Here is a 20,797-nt window from a genome sequence, read left to right as displayed (position 1 = left end):
TAGTGTTTAAGGATTATTAAATAAAATATTAAAAAAATAAATGAATTAATTTTGTATTAGTTTAAACATTACACTATCAACCTGCGTTTAAATTTTTTTGATATCCCCAATAGTTTAGATTTTATAGACCAAGAAACTTTTTTCGAGGTGCTGGTTCATTATGTAGCCCATTGAATACACCTATTAAACTATATCGACAAAGCAGATTCTCAAGAGCTGACCTTATGCTAACTATGAATGACTTGCCTCACAGCTCGGCTCTGGTTTCCTTGGTTTCCTTAGCTTTGATTATGTCAGTTTGATCGAGCATTTCGAAATAAAATTACCTGTTCAATGCTGACAATCTTTCAAATTTACACGTACATTCATTCATTTGCTGGCCAGGCTCTGCCGTCTCCCCTCTCCCGTCCGCTGCTATCTTTGGCCTGCGTGCTGAAAGGCACTTTGTCAGCTGTTGGGCGTTATTTTGATAAATGATTTGTAAATGAACGTGTGAGTTTCATTGCAAATTATGAGAAAAATTAGAGTCGCTTGCTCAGACCTCGTCCTCCTTTCCTGTGTGTGTGCGTGTGTGTGTGTGAACAGTGATTTTGCTGACTGGGATGCGGGAGTGCATAAGTGTGTTTATGGCTTATGGATAGATAATTTGTCAAAGTGCCAGCCAGGCAAACGACTGCATCAGTAGCCACTTCGGTGCCTGCACTTGACTCGCCGCGCTTTAAGCATTAATTTAATGCCTCTGCTCTGCATTTTATGGCAATTTCACAGACTCTAATGCGATGTACAGCCATAGAAGCTCTCGTATTATAGCATTATCAAGCTCTTACAAGCATCAGGCCAATGTTATGCAAATTGAAGCTCTCTTTATGTTTTGCTAGACAAATTTGATCAGTCCATTCGCTGGGTTAGTTCCAAGTGAAACAAGTGAGATTTTCCAATTGGCGTTCAAGAGTCGTGAATAAGTTTTAGTAAATACTACATATAAACTGTTATAGTCCATTTAAATTCAATTTCATAAATTCTATAATATTCAAAAACTGATGCAACTGATGTCAGAATTGTTGAATGGATTGGCAATTATCATATAATTCATGCGATATTGCGACATTCCGCCCATTCAATGCCCACAATTGCAATGCATATATATTATGTGGTAATAAGTAAACAAGTATTGCTGCCAGATAGTGTAATACCCTTTAGACTTGATTGAGTAGCATATGAAGTGACTAGTAGTTCCTCGGATTAGCATGCTGTGAGACATATGTAAGTGCCCAAACGGACTGACAGCAGCGCAATTGGGATAACGTTTGACTAACGGCAAAACCCACAAATTCTGACATCTGTCAGGACCAATTTCGGGACACAAGCGAGGCAGAGTCCAAGGAGGAGAAATGAATGGAAGCAATGAATATATATTGTTGCTTCGGCATTATTTATGAAAATATCAGCGAAAGGAGGCGAAGTCTGAGGTCTGCATTGACTCATTGTCACTTCAATTTGCGTTACAGCGCCTTCACTCTCTCTCTCTCGCTCTCCCTCTTCTTGGCCAAAAGCCATCTGATGTTGGCCAGACGCAGCTGGCAACAGTGAGCGGGCCATGCGAAATTTGTAGCTGCCACATGGAAAATCGTGTTAGAAATTCGCAATTGGCCACTCAAGCGTGAATTTGTATGCGGCCAGTGTTGGTCAATATGAAAATAATCCTTTCCACGGCTTCGGACTGAACGGCCCAACAGCTGGCCATGCAAATTCGATTTGCCCCGCCTATTCAACACAGCTAATACCCAGTAAATTATAGCAAAAGGTGATATAGCAAAGCATTGCAATGCATTGATATGAACTCTGGTTCAATGTGAAGAGCAAGTCGAGTCGGAAAATGATATTAAAGACTTCATTAAGGATGCTAAATGAATTGCAAAACTGCTGAGCAATTTGTTCTACCTGGTTGAATAGGTAAGATAGGAGTGTACGCAATTGGAGTGTATTCCTGAATGAGCTCACTCGTTCATTTTAGTAAAATCTTTGAGTACATGACTGTAGCGTTCGCAATTCCCCGAACAAGTTCACTAGTTCATTGCAATGAACTGTTTAATTGAACTCGTGACTTAGTTTATTTCCAATTTGACTGTAGCTCTCAAAGATCCCTGAACAAGTTCACTAGTAATTTTTAATGAACTAGTTTTCTAGGTAATTTTAATGAAGTAATTCAGCTCATGACTGATGAACTGAAGAGCGCTCTGCATATCGAGTTTATTTCATTCAAATAGAAATATATATGTATATATAGTATATATTGTAATAAATAGAATATATGATAATTCTCTGATTTTCCGAATAAAATTAATTTATTTTTATTTATTGTAATAATCTCTCTTAAGCTTAATGAGCCCTTTAAAAAGGGGGAGGTATATGTATAAGGTGTAAGTAATATATGGTGTATATTTGATTAGGATTTCCAGCTAAATGGACTTAGCCTATTTCGTTCATCAGTCCGTTCGTCGGTCTGTCCGTTTCTGTCGGCATAGCCATTTCTATCTGGAATTCCTCATATTGCATGCTCAAATCAAATTAGTTTCAATTATAGTTTGGTCCATGAAATCGATTAGAAACGTTGTCGAATTTGAATTTCCATTATTCAATTATGTATATCTCGCTCACAGCTGCATGCACAGATCCATGTGAGTTTCACACAGTTTGCATTTTTCTTCTATTCAGACACTCATATAAATTGAAGTTCATTTGCGAATATACAGTAAATATGGATAAAAATGGACTACGTGCATCGATTGCTGCAAAATGCAAAATTTAATTGAAGTTCGCTCAGCTACGCAAAAGTTATCAAAGAAAACGTGTGGTTAAATGGGCGAAACCACGTGACAATCAGAGTCAAGCGAGTGCATTTCCCCATGCATGGTCACACATGCATTCAAATGAGTGCATTTTTCTTGGAAATAATTATCAATTTTATTCGACTATTTAAGTAAATGGAAATTGCATTTGAATTCTGCTTTAATTTTCAGCTGTTGACTTCATTTTATTATTTCTCACTCTGCCAGAAGTGCTTGCTGTGCTTTCGTCTAATTTGAAACTTATATGGCTCAGTAAATATATAAGAATATATGTATATATGTAAGTGCAAGTGTCCGTATGTATGTAGAGCATGTATTAGGATCTCTCTTCGATTAAGGTCTCTCTTTAAAAGCACAGATCGGTGGTATTCCCGGTATTCCATAGTCAGGCTTTCTCCTCTAGAAATTTTTACTTTTTCCTTTCATATTTCATAATTTCATAATGTATTTGACTTTCACATATATTCTATTATATATATATTGCATATCTGAATAGGTAGAGTGGCTATAGTCTGATGGATCTATCAGCTGAGTTAGCTGATGGAGTTGCTTAGAGCTATACAACATTTATTAATCGATTATTGAACCATATGATTAACTTAAGCTATGCGATCATTAATGTGCATTAACCGACGTAAAATAATCGGTTCATCAATTGATTGATTTTTTTATAGTTTTTTTAAGATATTGTACGGTAAACAAATCTATTAACGGCTGAACAACTATATGAAAATATTTATTTATTAAGTCCAGAATTCAGAAACAATAGCTCGAAAGATGTGTGGTCGACAATCTGTTCCTATTTTCCGAAGCATCTGTCTGTTGCTTTTCCGCGAAAACAATCCAGAGACCGAAACGATTTTTTTTTTAATAATCGATTATGCCTTCAATTATTATCGATACAATTCAATTGCCAATGGAAGCAAAATAATCGATTATTTTGTATTTTTTCGTACACCACTACACATATTTCTAGCTCAATTCTGTATCGATTGAACAACACAGTTGACTACTTCTGAGGCCTTTATATTAATAGGATAGTTTTCCTTATTTCTAATGACTAAGACTTACACTTTGTTCTGTTCTGTTCTGTTCTGTTCTGTTCTGTTCTCTCTGTGGTTAAATCGATTTTGGTCAGTTATTAGCATGCTCTATATATGTAACAATGTTGCTAGCTTATCGAACGGCCCTCGTACGGTGTGCTATAAAAATTTGTTGGCCATGGCTGCTACTGTGGGTAAGTAAATCTAGTCCTGAAATTTGGTTCTTCATTTGGAGTGGGGATTGCTCGTGCATACAAATAAAACTGCTCCAATACAATGCAAATACTGATTGGGAACTAATGTTTGAATAGGATGGTCGATTCAAGTAAGTAGTTACATGATTCATAAAAAGCAAACATTGTTGAGCAAGTTAGAAAAAGGTGTTAAATTTGTTCGCCTAATTTTAGAATATGTTGATTCATGTGCTGAACGTATTTTTAGCTTGAAACGTTCATTAATAATCAATTTTTTACTTTACTTAAATAAGTTTACTTAAATAAACAGTTCAGAGTGCTCCAGTTTAATATGTTCAATCAGCATATAGCCTCAACTCAAGATAGACTTTGAATTTAATGGGTGTAATAATGAACTGAATCTGAACTAGCTTGAATGATGATACGGTCTAATTCACTCTAAATTCATTCTGATCTCAGCTCAAACAGCTGCCCCAACTAATATATTCCTTCTCAAAAAAGAAAGAAAGGAAAATCTCTCCCTGAATACATTCTCCGATTGCCATCCATTAGCTATTACTGTTTTTGCTACAGGAAGACGGATTTCTTTGTATTTTATGCCCGGAGTCGATCCTTGAAGGGCACTAAAACTGCGAACGTAAAGCGGCGAATGCAACAAATTTTTGTTGTTGCAACATGCCAAGTGTGTTGGACGTAAAGTTGCAGCGAGCTGGCGCTGGCGCTGGCTAGGGCTACGGCCATTCCATAGACATCTGGGGCATATAAAAAATCAATTAGCTGCCTTTCTGGCGTTATGGCATATTAAAAGCGAAGATTGCCCAGAATATTTGCAATTATTACGCATAATTTGGCTCGAGTCGACGGGCCATTTCGGCCATCGCCATCGCCATCGCCATCGAGCTGGGCTCGCTGATGTAACGACTTCGGGGGTCGCCGCACTTTTATTGGCACTTGGCCATCAAAAGGAGGAGGATAATACATGGGCGTGGCGGCAGTGGGAGGCAATGGCTGCGGCAATTGCCTCTGTTTGACTTACCCAATATGACGAGCGCATTGCCCAGGAGTCCGGCGAAGCCAATGATGCCAAAAAACACCGGCACAATGATGGACACAACACGCTCCAGTGGCCAAATCTCGCCGTCTCGCTCCAAATCCATTTCCAGCAGATTGTCCGGATGCATTGAGCTGTTTAAGTGGTCCAGTGCCGAGCTGCCAAGCATATAGTTGCTGCTGTTGTTTCCCATCTGATTGTTGTTGTTGTTGTTGTTGTTCTTGTTGAGGGCAGTGGCATTGTTGCACTCGCTGGCGCTGAGCCACTCGGCGCACTCAATGGCGGCTGCCCCATGGCTGCCGGCCGGCCAGAAGCTAATTAGCATGGTCAGAGTCAGCGCGGCGGCCAGGCGGCGCCTGATCGGGCCCATTGCCACGCCCACTTGTAATAGAGCCCGCAAATGTGTATTAATTACCCCAAGCCCTTATCGCTTCTGTTGTGCCTGCTCTGATTATCGGCCTTGCGCCTCGGCTTTGTTTTCCATGCAATTCCGATCAGGCTTTCAATGTATCTGTGTGGGCTTTACACATGCAGCGCAGCCCCATAGCCACGCCCTCGGTGCATATCCCGTCCCGGCGAGGAGGATGGGCCAAGTATCTGCTCTGCGTGCCGGCCGTGAATAATATGCCTGCAAAGGACAATCAAGCGCAATTTGTTTCAGTGTATTTTGATAAAAGTTATGGCAGGTGTAAATGCAGATACAGCTATGTGTAGATACAGACAAAAGTTGAAAATACAAATACAGATACAGTTAAGTATATTTAATTTAATTTTTTCAATTGTGATTCGGCTTCTTGATAAGCTTAATAAAAAGTTCGATTCAATAGGTGCTCAAATTTAATAAATTGCCTTCGCAATGCTACGCAATAATAACTGGCTCATAACATCCACTGATGGCCATTGAGATAATATGCAAAATTTAATTAATTCGTTTCATTCATTCTGTGAAATTGCGGTCAAGCATACTTGGCAAAGTTTTATTACATTTGATCGACACGGCCCGTAGTGCGGCATGCGGCATGTGGCATGTGGCAAGCGGCATGTGGCGCGTATTAATGAGCAACGCCCAAATTAAAATATTATTATAAGGTGCCATGTGAAGATGCTACGTTGAGACAAAAAGTATTAGACCTTTGGCCAGGGCCAGGGATGCACTAATTGAAATCCGTGATGAGAATCGAGTCAAGTATTCTATTTGACCATGGATAAAGTGTGCAATCCATGCGCCGCTAGTCGTAAAGCCAGTTTATAACTAGCAAATAGTTCGGCTTCGGCTTGCAGAGTAACGAAGTAAACACAGATAATCCCAGTGGTTTATAATTTACACAGGAGTACTTGAATACTTTAATAGCTATTTAATAGAATTTCCTATAAGTAAATATAAAGAATTTTATATTTCTAATTATTATATTTGTGGAGTAGGAATTATTTTAGACATTTAAATATGTCTTTTTAAACGTTTTTTAATGAAACAAAAAATTAAATAAATAGAATAGGAGATTTATTAAATTGATGTTTTTTTTTTTCCTTTAAATTTTTTTTTTTTATGTACTTTGAAGCTTTTCTCAATATACATATATACATATATTTTTTTATAATATAAAACATACATATTCTATTTAGATAATTTTTTGTTTTGTTAAGAAAACCTTTAAAGAGACTTATAAAATTGCTATAAAGTTTAAAAAGCTGACTGGTTCAATAATTTAGTTCGTCACGGTATGTACATATGTATGTATGCATGTATGTATGTAGATACCGAATACAATTACTAACTTTCGACATGGCATTCTTAGCATATGGCACAGTGCTTACATACGTATGTACGTACTTATGTATCTATGTCGTAGCTTACGCATAGTTCTACATTTGTAGATCTATATACCCAGCCTCCAATGAGTCCCCCGTTGTACTTCTGCAATTCACTTGCTCTCACATCTCATACCGTCTCGCAATTCTTAGCAGCTTTTTCTACATTGTGCTCCAGCAAAAACACACTGCTTTATGACAGTAGGCACACATGCCATCTCGTTCACTCCCAGCATTAGCTATGTTTGTCTCACTCTCTCCGAGTGCCAATTTGAGTACTTTATATATCGTGCTGCCAACTTGAGTGAAGCCCACAACACGACTCTAACAATAAGACGCTATGTTGCTCTACAGATCTTTATTACGTCACATTATCTTCGGGATATAATAATTAGATAGGTAATGAAATAATTTATGTATATACTGTAAGCTGTAAGCAGTTCTATAAATACTAGCTCTATTCATCTATGTAGAATCTTACTCGAGTTTCATTTATGGATAATAGATGACTTTCCATGAAGTAGATCCGAGCATTTGTCAACTTCTTCAGCTAAATTCTTTGAGTTTCTAGCTATTTATGGCACAAGCATTTCGCTTGAATTCCCGAAACGAACGAAGTTATTTACAGTTCACATTCTGTTGCTATGAATCTTGTATAATTTTGGCACCGAGTATAATTAGCTGCGAGTATCGGGTAGGCGCGACGGCACCCGAAATTCCCTTAACGTTTTGCACAAATCTTGCAATTTACATAAAATTTAGATTTCGCTGTGTATATTTTATTTTTTATGCTCGCCATTTAATTGAGTCCTGGCAGAAGAAGTAGGCTCTGCTATTTTATCTCGTGGGACGCAGGACAGGTGCCAGAAAGCGTTTTAAATTTACCTTAAATGTGCGTAGCATTGCAAAATACCGCTTTTTTCTCTTTTCTCTCTCTCTCTCTCTCTCTCTCTCTCTCTATCTGCTGGAGCTATTAGAGTCCGAGGCGTCCTCGAGCAACTTTTTAGCTCTTATCGACAACTTTTGCCGTTGCCAACAAAGCCATAAGCCCATAAACGGCAGATATTCAATAACTCATTTCCAATGGATGTAAGTGGGTTTTATCCAAAAAGTTAACTTTCCTGCAACTCTTTATGTCTCACAAAAGATTACATTTGAATAGGTAACTTCAGTTGATGTAGTCTTTTCTGTTTTGCTTAAAAACAAAGTTTGGATTCCTATTAATAGATTTGGGTAGGCAAATCCCAAGGCAGAAAAGATTAGCTAGCGGTAGAACAAAATGTGAAATGCATACACAGGTATGTGAATACCCTAACTAGTTAGCATACTGAGTCATTAGACAATAAATAATATACATAATGAATAAAAGTCTGGATTATAATGAACCACTAATCTGGTTCGTGAATGAACTAAATGAATATTTCTTATTGATATGGGAGGTTGATTGGGAATTGAATCAGCATATAGTAATGTCAGTATGGAAAGCAATGTTCACATTACATTCATTTATATTTCATTCTATGCAGATCATCCGCATTTAATCAGAACTTTCATCTTATTTCAACTAGCGTTTATCATTGGAGTAAAGAAATAACATCGATTAAGTTCAGTTATCGAACGAATAAGGTTAGCTAATGGAAGAAGTGGATAAAATATTTGATCGATTTTCAGCTGTTGCTTAGGCGTTGAATCGATTGATGAAAGCGGCCGTTGGCCCGGTTCCACTCCAACAGCCAAGAGGCAAGAGCCAAAAGCTTTAAGGAAATTCAATTTCATGGCCGCTTGCCCCACAATGACTGCGCTGAGGTCTTGAGTGGGTTCGTTGTCTTTGGGATAACAGCTCTTTTATTTGGCCGGCCGAGCCATAAACCGTTTTGCCACAAAGCAATTGGCCAAGAAGCTATAAATCAAAACAGCTTAAAATGCTCAACATAAATCAGCTTTTCAGCATTCAGCATTCAGCACTCATTCATTCACTCTTTTTGCCCTAATAGAGCTCAAATCGATAGACATACACACATACATAGATATAACAGTCTTGGGAATGCGTTGCTAGTCAACAATTACGAAGACGAGGCTGTAAATTGGCTCTATATAATTCATTCATCGCACATAAATGAATTTCGGAATTGAATACACTCACACATTGAATAGCTATGCCAATGTGAATTCCAATCGCGATGATTGACTTCAATGTGGAATCAAATACATATGTACACATATCTACATACATATGTACAAATTTAGATGTAATAAGTATTTTCATTTATAAATTAAAATATACTCAAAATTATTATGTATGAGGCTGGAGGCATGAAGAGAAAACGTTTTTAGTTCTTAACAACATCAAAGACATGATTTATAAATATAGAATTTGGAATAGATTATAAATCTAATGTAACTTAACCCCAATCCCACTTTCAATGGATTCTGTGGGTGAATATAATGCCAGATTACATTAACAGAAATAGCTTATTTTGCTAACATTGTCTTTTGCTATGCTATTAACAGCGGATATCCGCTGTTGGGGCGAGGAGCAATTCTTGTTAATGTCGTCTGGTATTCACAATAAATATTTACATAATTATTATTATTTTTTTTTTATTTTATTATTATTATTACTATTAGCATTATTATCGTTACAAATTGTATTAATTAATTTAAAGACGGGCAAAAATTATATTAAAAATGTAAACGTATTTTTATACTCATTCACGAAAGTGAATCAGTATATTGGTTTTGTGCAATGTCCGTCTTGCTGTCCGTCCGTCTGTCCGTCTGTCCGTCCGTCCGTCTGTCCGTCTGTCCGTATGAACGCAATCTATTTCGGCGCTATTGAAGCTAGAGACTTGAAATTTGGAACACATACTCGTGTATATCTCCGATTTATAAAGTGTTAAAATTTTCCCGATCCGCCCTCTAGGGGCGTGGCAAATCGGAAAATGCATTTTCCGATATACCAGAAATCATGTTAGTTAAAGAGCTAGAAAGCTGAAATTTGGTATGTAGGTCCGCGTTGACCACCCAAGATCACGAGCTATGGCGGATATATCTACGCCCATTGGGGGCGTGGCAAATCGGATAAAACTGTATCTCCTAAAGTTGTAAACCTACAATGCTGAAATTTTGCACGTCAGCTAATGGTATGACTCTATAAAATCTATAGATAAAATTATAAGTCTATGCCCATTGGGGGCGTGGCAAATCGGACCTGAAGATATAGTGATTTTTTAAATTCTCCTATATTTTGGACACTACTGATGGCAGAGACCTCAAATTTTGTATATATACTCGGACTGATCACCCAAGACCAAAAAGTTTTGTCGGATTTATGTCCGCCCACAGGGGGCGTGGCAAACCACAAAAGTTTATATCTCCTAAAGTATAATAGCTAGAAGCTTTAAATTTGGATAGTTGAGTTACTGGTAGCCGCCTCTATCGATTCCCCAAAAATAATTTTTACGCCTCTTTAGGGGCGTGGCATATCGAAAAATACCCTGTAATTTTCACATTTTTTTAGGTTAAGCATTCAAACTTTGCAGTTAGGGTACCGTTATCTCTTTCTAAAAACTGACCAAAAATGAGGTGTCTACGCCCAGTTGGGGCGTGGCAAATCGGGAAAACCTGTATAATCTACAGTATTAGAGCGAAACTTAACTACTAAATTGTTGATGGGATGTGAATGAGTATTCCGCAGTCGGTAACGGCCGACTGCAACGTTCTTACTTGTTATTTATATATTATGCTTCTGATTGGTATCTATTAGTCAGGTACGCCCGACTAGAGCACTCTTCTTCATTCATTCAATCGATTAGAAGTTTCCAGGGTTTTAAAGCAGCCTTAAATAAGATGTTATCTTTATACTGAGTAGCAAGAAAAGCTGGAAAATTGTTGTTGTTAATGTTGCAACAGTTACGAATTTGGCTCATGTATCAGCCAAGTTCCAACTCTCATCAAAGGGGCTGCTATGGCAACTCCCCAAGAAATTTGCATTCTTTGAACTCTTTTTTCGCACAGCTTCAAGTGAATGGAGTTTAACTCGAAAATCTATGAATGAGACTCTGAAGATATTCGCGGAAATGAGTCGATGTGACTAATGCAAGCAGACGACTTAGTGCAATCCATTGCCCTGCCCGATAGCAACGTGCCCAGACCACAGATTACGCATTGTGGGCGGCAAGTGGGCGGCGCATTTCTGAGCTAAGTGGGTTGAGCGGCTCTTTAATTGCTTCCACTAATGAGCGAGGGGCGAAAGGACGGCGGAGGTAGTGCAGCAGCCGTGGCGTGGCATCGCGTGATTGCTGTGGGCGTGGACCGACATAAGCCGCAACAATTGATGCGGCTACCTATGGCTGGGAGTCAATCACGTGTGCCACGCCCACAATCGAGTTGTGCTAATGTTTCAATTATTTCAATTAGTGCCATACCAGCCAGCGAGAGAGGGGGGAGAGGTAGTTGAGTTAACTGATTAGAGCTGCTGCTGCTGCTGCTACTGCTGCTGCGGTTTTTATGGGGCTTTCGTTCAATCTAATTGAGGTTTTTATAGCCGCGCTATAAAATCAGTCAAGTGCCACCAGAGTAGCTGGCCATAAACAGCAGCAAAGGCCAATAACAACGATAACAACTGCTGTTCATTAATTATCAATAATTAATTTGCTAGAAAGTACTTGCATTAACTGGCTCTAAAGCACTTGCTGCAAATAGTCGTAGAAGTGCAATTCAAATAAGTTTTAGCTAGACGGTTATAGATATATATATATATATATATATATATATATATATATATATATATATATATATATATATATGTATATCTGAATATATGTACAATCACTGACCAAAGAACAGTGGTACAATATATTGTATAATGTAAATATAGCCTTTCATGGCTCATGCTTTGACCTTGCTTAGTTCTCGGAATTTCCAGCTAAGTTTGTGCAGCTATTTGCGTGGATGTTATACTGATATTATCCCCTAGGAAAAGCTAGAATTCTGATTGCCAACGATTATTGAAGCCCACTGGGGCTGAGCCATTCACAGTTGGCCAAACGAACTGCAACTAAATGAGCCAAAAATATCAGCAGGAAACTATCTGCAGATATCATCTGAATCAGCTGCAGGGACAAGTAGCTCTTCCCTCTGTGCAGGCAAACGAATTGAAATTGAGGGATTTGAATAGCTGGAAAGCAGAGCCACAGAGCATTAGCTGAGCTGGGCAAAGGAATTGAGACTCAAACTGAAGAAATATCTGAAAATATGCGAATTTTTGGCTGTGACTCTGGCTGGATCACATATGGTTAGGAATTTGGGAGGAGAAGCGATGGTTGAGGTCTTACATAAATCGATATTATTGTTAGAATTCTATATAAATTGGTAGCAGATGGAATAAAAGCTATAAAACAATCGACCAGTGTTGCATAATGCCCAAGCTGAGCGCCATTGATAGCGTTGCCAGCTTTTCAGCGCTCGTGCGAGCCAGATTAACCAGAGCTAGGAAAGCTAAGCAAAAAATCCAGAATTTGTGGAGAAAAAGAGCTATGATCTTAAAGCATTTATTTTTATTCTTATTAATTATTATTATTATTATTATTCAAAATGAAACTATTAAATATAAAAAAAAGCTAAAATAGTTCATGGAACTGCTTTTAAGTAGTTAAGCTTTATCAGCGTAAATTTTATATTTAAGTTTTTTTTTAATAGCTCCAGTCCCAATACAGTAAGTCCGAATACATTTAAATTTAATAGATTTGATATCTTTAAAGTTAAATGCGAAAATATTAATAATGTTAATGCTTTTAAGCAGAATGTTAATTCCAGCAAATGTTAATTCGGGGCGAATGCTTATTAGAGGTGCTGGAAAATGATCGAATCTAGAAGGCATTGCACAGCACTTAAGGAGTGAGATATATAGATTTTTCAGTCATCCAGTGGATGTGTAAGAGAGAGTGTGAAAACTTTTCAATCTGAAATAAAGCACATTGTGAAGAAATCATAATTATTAAAATAATTTTGCTGCATTCAATTGGACATAATAATGGGTAAGAGATCATTCCTTCCTCGATTATTTCGTGCAATATGAAATTGATGTCGGCAAGCTGTCGATTTTAACTGATTTTGGGTATTTTTTCTTCGACTGCGCAGACACGTGTTCGGCTCGCTTTTTTTTCTTCTTCCTCTTCCTCTTTTTTTTTTTTTTTTTTTTTTTTTTTTTACCTTGCCTTGCCGTGCCGTCAAATGTGAGCAGCTTATAATGGGATTTCAGTTTGCTAAGTAGACCTTAAGTAAATCGTTGTCAAGCGGTTGGCAGGCTGCGAGTGAAAACCACCGAAACCACCATGCCCTCTGTACACAGCCCGCCCAGCTGCCAAAGCAGATTAAGTTTTTTAATTAATTCCTCTTGAAGCGACGCTGTAACCGAACTGAGGCCGGGCTACTTATTATACAGTTCCGTAGGAGATACAATGCCGTGGCGGGGTGAGGCGGGGCAGCCACTAGCGTTAAAGTCAATTAGTTTCATAAGTCCGCGCTGACACATATTTGATTAAAATGTTGACAAAGCCCGAAACCCGACACCCGACACCGGGCACTCGGCATTCGGCACTCGGCATTCGGCATTCGGCATTCGGCTTTCTGCTTTCGGTAGAGTGCACGTGTTGAGGCAACGGCAAGCGCCTGGCAGACATTAATACAAATTTACTTTTAATTACAGTTCGGCGAAATAACTTCGCACTGGATTTAAAGTGAATTAATCAGGCGCGACCCAGCATCGAAATGCCGTGTAATCTAGCTTAATGAAAATTTTTCATTCATGAAATATTTGTGCAAATCAGTGCACATTAGCCAAATGCTTTTGTTATGTGACTTTTGGCTGACGAAATGCCGCCAGAGGCGTAGGCAGCATTATTTCTGATGGGGTTTTCACACATGTATTCGCTTTAAGCAAATAGCTGAGTCATGAATATTCGCAGCTTAATGCGCTGCTCTTTCCTTCTTTATGACCATTTTCATATTATTAAAAATCTGCTCTTGTCTTAAAAGAACTTATTTTAGTATATATACTTATGCATATAAGTATATGCATATGTATGTATCACATTTTGCCTCACTTTATGCTGCTGTCTTCAAGTCTCTTTCGTTTTAGTGCATCTTTAAGGTATACTTTTGAATATATATTTGCCATAGAACATAAATATCTGAGCTATTTGGCAAACTATCGTAAAATCTCGCTTAAAAAGTTTATCTTCGTTCGTCGCTTTATCCATCATTCGCTCAAGCCGCTCAATGCCCGTTAAATTTATGATTTCGTTTCTTGTTTGACAAAGTTGTTGAAAAACTTCAAAAGTTTGCACTTGCCTTGCCGGCCAGCTTCTGTCTTGTGTATTTAGGAGCTAGCCATGTGGCTGCCTGCCCGCAAGAGTTTGATAAATGGCCGTTGCCCACTGTTGTTTAAACTCCTAAAGGCTGGACATGGGCAAAACTTGTTATGTTTGTATTGTGCGTGCGTGCGCGTGTGTGTGTGTGAGGCTATTTACTCTAGTAATTTCCTAATTGGTACAAGTAATTCTCAAATAAAAACACACGCACGCACTCTCAATGGCCGCCGCTGAGTGCTTAATAATGAGTTCCCCTCGCGCACAGTGGGCCATGCTCGACTAAAAGCGAGCTGAATTTGCTAAGCACTTTCACTAATTGCGACTCTACGCGTGAAGCGTCAATAAAACTCTCCGCTTGCAGCAGCAGCAGCAGCAGTGACGTCACAGCCCGAACTATGTTGGCTAGTGTTGGGGTCAATTTGATTATGGCTTCTGAATATGGGGCACATTTTATTAGTTTTCTATTATCCCATTGTTCATATGAGTGGGTTTTCACAACGTGGCATTTAATTTTGCTCGGAGATGAGCAAAGTAGAGCTGCAGAACTATCGCACGTTTCGATTATTCTTCAACCGATATTTTCAATCATATGCACACTTCTATCGATTACTTTGTGGTTATGATTTTCTTAAGAGAATTCTTATTCAAAGTTGTCGATTCTATCAAAAGTTTTAACTGCTCTGGAGTAAAGCTTTATCTTGATAGTTTTTGTTTGTTTTTAAAGCTTTAATCTATAGATTCTCATTCTGTATCACATAAACCGTGAGTAATAACTTTTCTTTACAATTTAATTAAAATTTATAATACTTTTGTTTTCAAGGCACTCGTCGCAAACTGTAAAATTCACAGTTTCTACGCTCCATTCAAAGGCCACTAGCTATTGTGACTTTAAAGTTCGTCCCTTTGTAAACACCGGCAAGAGTACGAAGATATATATATATGTATATATACATCTATATATAGCATCGTATATTGGCGTATTGCGTTCCATTTTCGAACTTGCCTTGCAAACTATTCGAGCCAGCTTTGTGCTGCCATGGGGAAACCTCATTCACTGTGGCCGGGCTCTGTGGCAACGTACCCACGAAAAGTCACTTTTGCCGGCAAACAGTCAAAAGTTTTTAGCGCAACTTTAACTTCAATCTCGGGGCCGCACAAAGGCAACCGACGACACAGACAGGGCCATCCGGGCCAGAAATTAAAATTCGATTCGCTGACTACGTGAGCGCCGGGCAAAGCCTGGCTGAGCAGGAATGCCTTGCTTGGCTGTCTGCTCTCCTTCTGCTGCTGCTGCTGCTGCTGCGTGTGTGCTAAGTCGTGCCTCAAAGTCGACCCGAGCTGATAGAGGCCCGCCTTATCGCACAGGCTGCCCAGCTAGCTGGAAGGTAGCAGTGCCTAGTGCCTGTGTGTGTGTGTGTGTGTGTGTGTGTATGTGTGTGACCTTGTGATTTGTGTGCTCAGACTGATTGATCCCTCCTTCTCCTGCTCAGCCCTTCTCAGTTGAAGGCCCTTTACTTATTATGCCCTATCATCTCATATACTAGTAGCAGTCAAGAAATCTATCTCTTATATATCATTGGAATGGAATGGAATGCTCAGATTGATCTCCCTTTCTCCTGCTCAGCCCTTCTCAGTTGAAGGCCCTGTACACTTAATATTGGCGAAATGCCTTTACCTTTTATGCCCTATCATCTCATATGCTAGTTGCAGTCAAGGACTCTACCTTGTATATATGATGAATGGCATGGAATGAATAGATCAACACAGTCTATGCTAGCCTAAGCCATCCTTGTCGCTGGCCAACTCTTGTGTCTCACTCTCTTTGTGAACATTTAGTTGAGTGCAACTGGAAAATATACATATAATATAATAGTAGGCTTCGGTCGAGGTGGCAACTGGGTGTAGCCTAGCTCAGTCATTTTAGTTGCAGGAAGCAGTAGTATTTTATTTTGTATACATTTTATATTTTTTATTTATTAATATTTTTGTTTTGTTTTGTTTTTTTTTTTTAATATCTGAACCCAAACAAAATATACATTAGCTATGGAATTGGATATACCCGTTACGGCATCGGTATCGGTGGCACTATGCGTGACCCTGTACGTGGGTGGAATGAACCTGATCACCTCCGAATACCCCCTGGAGTTTTCTGCCGCCATGTTCTTGGCCTGGGTGGTATTCATGACTGATCGACTTCGAGCCAGCTTTCAGATCTTCAATCGACTATGGATATTTTTGATCGCAATGGGTGTTTACTACTTGGTTGGCCAAGGCATGATATTTTACGTGTGGCATCCATTCTGGGAATTATTTGAGGACTATTTGAACGCATTTTTCGAAACCCAGTTCATGTATTCCTTTTACAACAACTACCCGTCGATCGTCGTGTTCTTGCGTCACCAATCACTGTGCATCATCAAAATGCTTTTGATGATCTTCGTTTTCTACAAGACTCTCGTTCGCTATGTTTTCTCCGAAGACTGCCCAGAGGATGAGTACGACGAACCGGAAGAGAACGAGGGAATCCATGAGGAGGCATTCCAACAACTCATTCACGCAAATGGACCTTACCGTCTAAATATTCGCCACACTCACGCCCACGTCTTTCACTAAATATCTAAAGCCTAAAGCCTGACACACGACTACAGACACTACCGCAAAAATTACACTGCCACGGTAAGTTTCAACTGATCTGAAGTGGGTTTATGCATCTCAGTCTCAACTTGTACATCACAGGCCGAGGTATGCACACTTCGATCGTTGCACATGTAGTTTCACCAATCATCCAACAAACACAAGTAAGTTCAATCGAAGTTGCATATTTAAGAATGGCGGAAGGAGGGGGAAGTAGTTCTGCTAGTGGTAGCTTGAATCTATGTCATTCAAGCAGAGATAGTAGTAGTAGTAGTAGATATAGTAGAGAAGGTAGTATCATAAGCGGGGGGTAGTAGCTGAAATCAGGCATAGCCATAAGCCAAATGGCTTGGTTTTGTCCGTTCATTCGAATTCTTTCGATACCTATGTGATGACCGTTTCAAATAGGCGAAGATCCTATCAGAATATATACATGTATATAGACGTACATACATATATTTATGATAAAAGTATGCACAATGTCTCTGAGCCGGTATTCCGGTAGTGAAAATGTAGAATACTCATCAATTTCTGTGTAAGGTAATCTATGAAACATATTTATTTCTGATCAGCTAGCTAAAGATTCATATTCATGTATAAACCATCAGCTAGTTGAGCCCAAGTGGTATGCTTAAGGGCATTAAATCTTATTGGTGAATAGACTCTACCCATAAGTGGGAGGAATAATTCACTTCTTGAATATCCCACTCGACTCATATGCGCATAGCATATTCCTTGCAGGCAGAGCGCATCTGTATGCATATACATATACATATGCATATACATATATATATGTATAGCTGTCCTGTAAGTATACGACATTTAGGTATATACGTATTATATGTAATGAAAAATTCATAAAATATCATCTATCTACTTATACAGCGTATTATCTAGTTGGGCATGCCCGGCTGTAACACACCCAATCATTGCACTTTTAATAATGCTTTTTTATTTGTCCCCTCAGGCTAATTTCCCCACAATTTAGGTATACGAATTTCCCCATCCCCAATTTCCTTGCCAATTCATAGATTGGATAAGGCTGCCAAATCAAATCCAAAATCCCATTCCATTTCTCTTTAAAATAGGTATATCAGGTAAGTGATTGGACAGCTAATTATAGATAATTCGTATTAATCCATTGTCGTGCTTCCTTTCAGGCTTTACATCAAACACAACACTTACCATAATAGGAGTTTTCCTATATATATTTCATAAAAAGCAAAAATATTAGATTTAGATCAAACACACGTAAGTGAATGGAGAGAATCGAGATTGAAGAGAAGATCTAACAACTGCTTCTATCCCTCAGCATGCATCTGGCGCTGTCATTTTTGTTTTGCTCATCCACTCTCAGGGATTTCGCACCTGCCTAGGACTCTACAGGTATTTCTCTCCACTTCTGTTTCTCTTCGACTTTTTAATTTCATTGATTCCTTTTCGGCAGGCAAACAATGAAACCCACGTGACCCCGCGCAAAACGTGCATTGAATTCTGCTTAAAAATTTCTGTTTAATTGAGTATCTGCCGCCCGTACACCTGGGCCCACCTGAACAGAAGTGAATTCAAATCTGAAGCCACACAACGAAACGGAATGCAAAGCAAATCATTCATCAGCCAATTAATCTCTCCATCTTCGATACGTGGAGCAGGACAACAGCCAACCAGAGCATGGGAACATCGCTCACCGAAATTAATTTCTAAGTAGATAACATCAAAACGCAGGGCCTCAACTGTAGGAAATCGAAAAAACCACCTCAGCTGTAGGAAATCGAGAAATAAGTTAGTCTTATGTCTTTTGATCGAAACCTGAAAACAACATTTTGTTATCCATTTGGATTTAAGTTTTGAGCGGACAAATTTAATAAACATTATAAACATATAAAATGCAATATTGTGTATGATTAATTAAATAGGTCTATATTTCTGCTTTTTTCAAAAATCACAAATTTAAGTAAGCATAAACTGATTTCGACTTTAAAGGCAGAAGGGGGCGTGCCAGACCACATGAGGGGATCGGGTTGATTAGCTGTCGATCTCAGAACCTAAAAGAGTTAAGACTTGAATATTTTCTGTAGGTCCTTATATATGTTCATACCAAGATTACTCGAAATTGTTGATAGGTATTCCCGCTTACAGTTGTTGAACTATATGTAGAGCTAGAGTCTCAAAGTTTTCATTGAAGTGCCACAACTTTGCAGAGTTTGAAAAGAAGTATTTCGGGAGTATATTTATAAGATATGATATGCAATGCCAAAAGTGATTCAGGTATAATTAAGAGGCGCTTGCTTTGAGCAACTTTTTTGCATGCTCTGAAAGTGAGACAAAAGTTATACTTCCGGGTTGAAGCTGTGGCATTCTCTATGCGCTCCCCCGTGTGGGGCTGTCAAATTTTCAAGTTTGGGCAAAACTTTTGCTGGGATCCTGAGTGTGTTTGCTTACCAAAATTACAAGCTATTAGAAATCATCGTTTCAGAACTATGAACTAGTGGGTGAGTCACCAAACTCGAACATCGCCCAGCCCCCTCAGCCCCTTCAGCCACCGTCAACGATTCACAAAAAGTTTTTGCATAAAAACTACTGGAAACGTATCTGCTTTACCATGGCGACAGAGCCAATAGCTCGAAACTATTTTTATGATGTTTGACTGTGGCTGTGGATGTGTCTGTCTGTCTGTGGGCCTGAAAAAGTTTCGGTCCATGCAACATCCATCCTCGTCCATCAGCTGTCATCGAGAGTCTCGGTCCGAGGCTCGCATTCAACGATTCAATTGCAATCCCATTCGCATGGTTAATTGCCCCACAATGTTCCGATGTCGATTTCAATGCGCTGCACTTCCTCCCCATTGTCCAGTCCGAACGACATAAATTGATGCGACGACTGAGAATCCTTCGTACTATGACAGCTAATGGCGACAGCTCCTGTTCATGCTAATTGCAAATGAAGTTAGCGTCTCTGAGGCAGCCTGAATGCTGTCAGAGAGTCTGATAATTCGTTTATAGAGCGCCATTTGTGCGCCTTCAGTTCTTAGCATGCAACATGCGCATGCACTTGGATATGCAGGCACTTTTAATCGAATTCTCAGTGTTTATATTTTCCACTCGATTACAAATGAGCAAGTCGATAAGTCCTTTTGAGTGAGACGTTAGCTTCTGAGGGTGACAACATTTGATATGTTATTAAAGTTAATAATGTTTATGTACTTTAAAGCAAGAATTACAGAAATGTGACAGGAGAATTCTTGCTTTGTGTGTGGAAGAGTGACGCGAGAAGAAGCAAAGGTCGAAAACATTTGCAGGCAGATGATGGGTTAGCTCCAGTACGAATGGACCCGAGACCCTCGACTGGTTCGACTCATAATAAAAGTTAGCTGGGGGTTCCATTTGGTGTCGTAAGGGTCATATTGTACTGCTCGATTCGCTGTGCATTATTAATGGTAGTTGACATTAGATGGCTATCGACTCCAACCATTTGGGGTTAACAGGGCTGAAAACCTTTTCCATAATTTATGTGGAGAGTCAATCGCAGTTCATTCAAGCGCTGCTGGGTCTGTTTACACCTGAGCATTTTCGCTAACTGTTGAGTGCTGAGAGGTGCTCGAAAAGCCAATTCATTGTGGCTGGCGGGTGAAATGTGGGTTGAGGGATGCAAGGCAAATTAACGGTAATTACGCGTAGAGCAGGGCAACAACCGCACGCATATGCTAAGCCATTTACCGTTAACTGCATTCACCTTCGGTAGAGCGGCTTAGGGTATTTATTCGGGCCCGCCCACGCAGTGGGCGTGGTATATACATATATTGTATGTATGTACATATATTGGAAAAGTTTGTGGCACTCTAGGG

General features: G+C 39.1%; 1 protein-coding gene and 1 long non-coding RNA gene across 5 annotated transcripts in view; one reads left to right on the top strand and one right to left on the bottom strand.

Moving 5' to 3' along the window:
• LOC6584619 (allatostatin-A receptor) overlaps nucleotides 1-20,797 on the bottom strand; it is a 149,839-nt gene that overhangs the window by 43,157 nt on the left and 85,885 nt on the right. The window contains exons 1-2 of one of the 2 annotated variants that reach the window (XM_044008605.1): nucleotides 7,023-7,146; nucleotides 5,123-5,765 (exon numbers count right to left, since the gene is read on the bottom strand). In XM_044008605.1, the coding sequence (XP_043864540.1) occupies nucleotides 5,123-5,507 (385 nt within the window). In that variant the 5' untranslated portion in view covers nucleotides 5,508-5,765; nucleotides 7,023-7,146. Of the gene's footprint in view, nucleotides 1-5,122; nucleotides 5,766-7,022; nucleotides 7,147-20,797 lie in introns of those variants that run through there. The other variant, XM_044008604.1, reaches the window with a different exon arrangement.
• On the top strand, nucleotides 12,850-18,845 carry LOC6584618. 3 transcript variants are annotated; one of them, XR_004364454.2, is made up of 7 exons: nucleotides 12,851-12,984; nucleotides 16,361-16,995; nucleotides 17,056-17,117; nucleotides 17,921-18,050; nucleotides 18,114-18,204; nucleotides 18,266-18,339; nucleotides 18,401-18,845. It is a non-coding gene; the product is annotated as an uncharacterized LOC6584618 (long non-coding RNA). The 3 variants fall into 3 exon arrangements; XR_006357103.1 differs by lacking the exon at nucleotides 12,851-12,984 and adding an exon at nucleotides 15,066-15,081; XR_004364455.2 differs by lacking the exon at nucleotides 17,056-17,117 and having other exon boundaries at nucleotides 12,850-12,984.

This window comes from Drosophila mojavensis, unplaced genomic scaffold, assembly GCF_018153725.1.
Source record: "Drosophila mojavensis isolate 15081-1352.22 unplaced genomic scaffold, ASM1815372v1 contig_136, whole genome shotgun sequence".
Lineage (NCBI taxonomy): Eukaryota > Metazoa > Arthropoda > Insecta > Diptera > Drosophilidae > Drosophila > Drosophila mojavensis.
The sequence above is the reverse complement of the archived record's forward strand: the minus strand, read 5'-3'. Positions and strand labels throughout refer to the sequence as shown.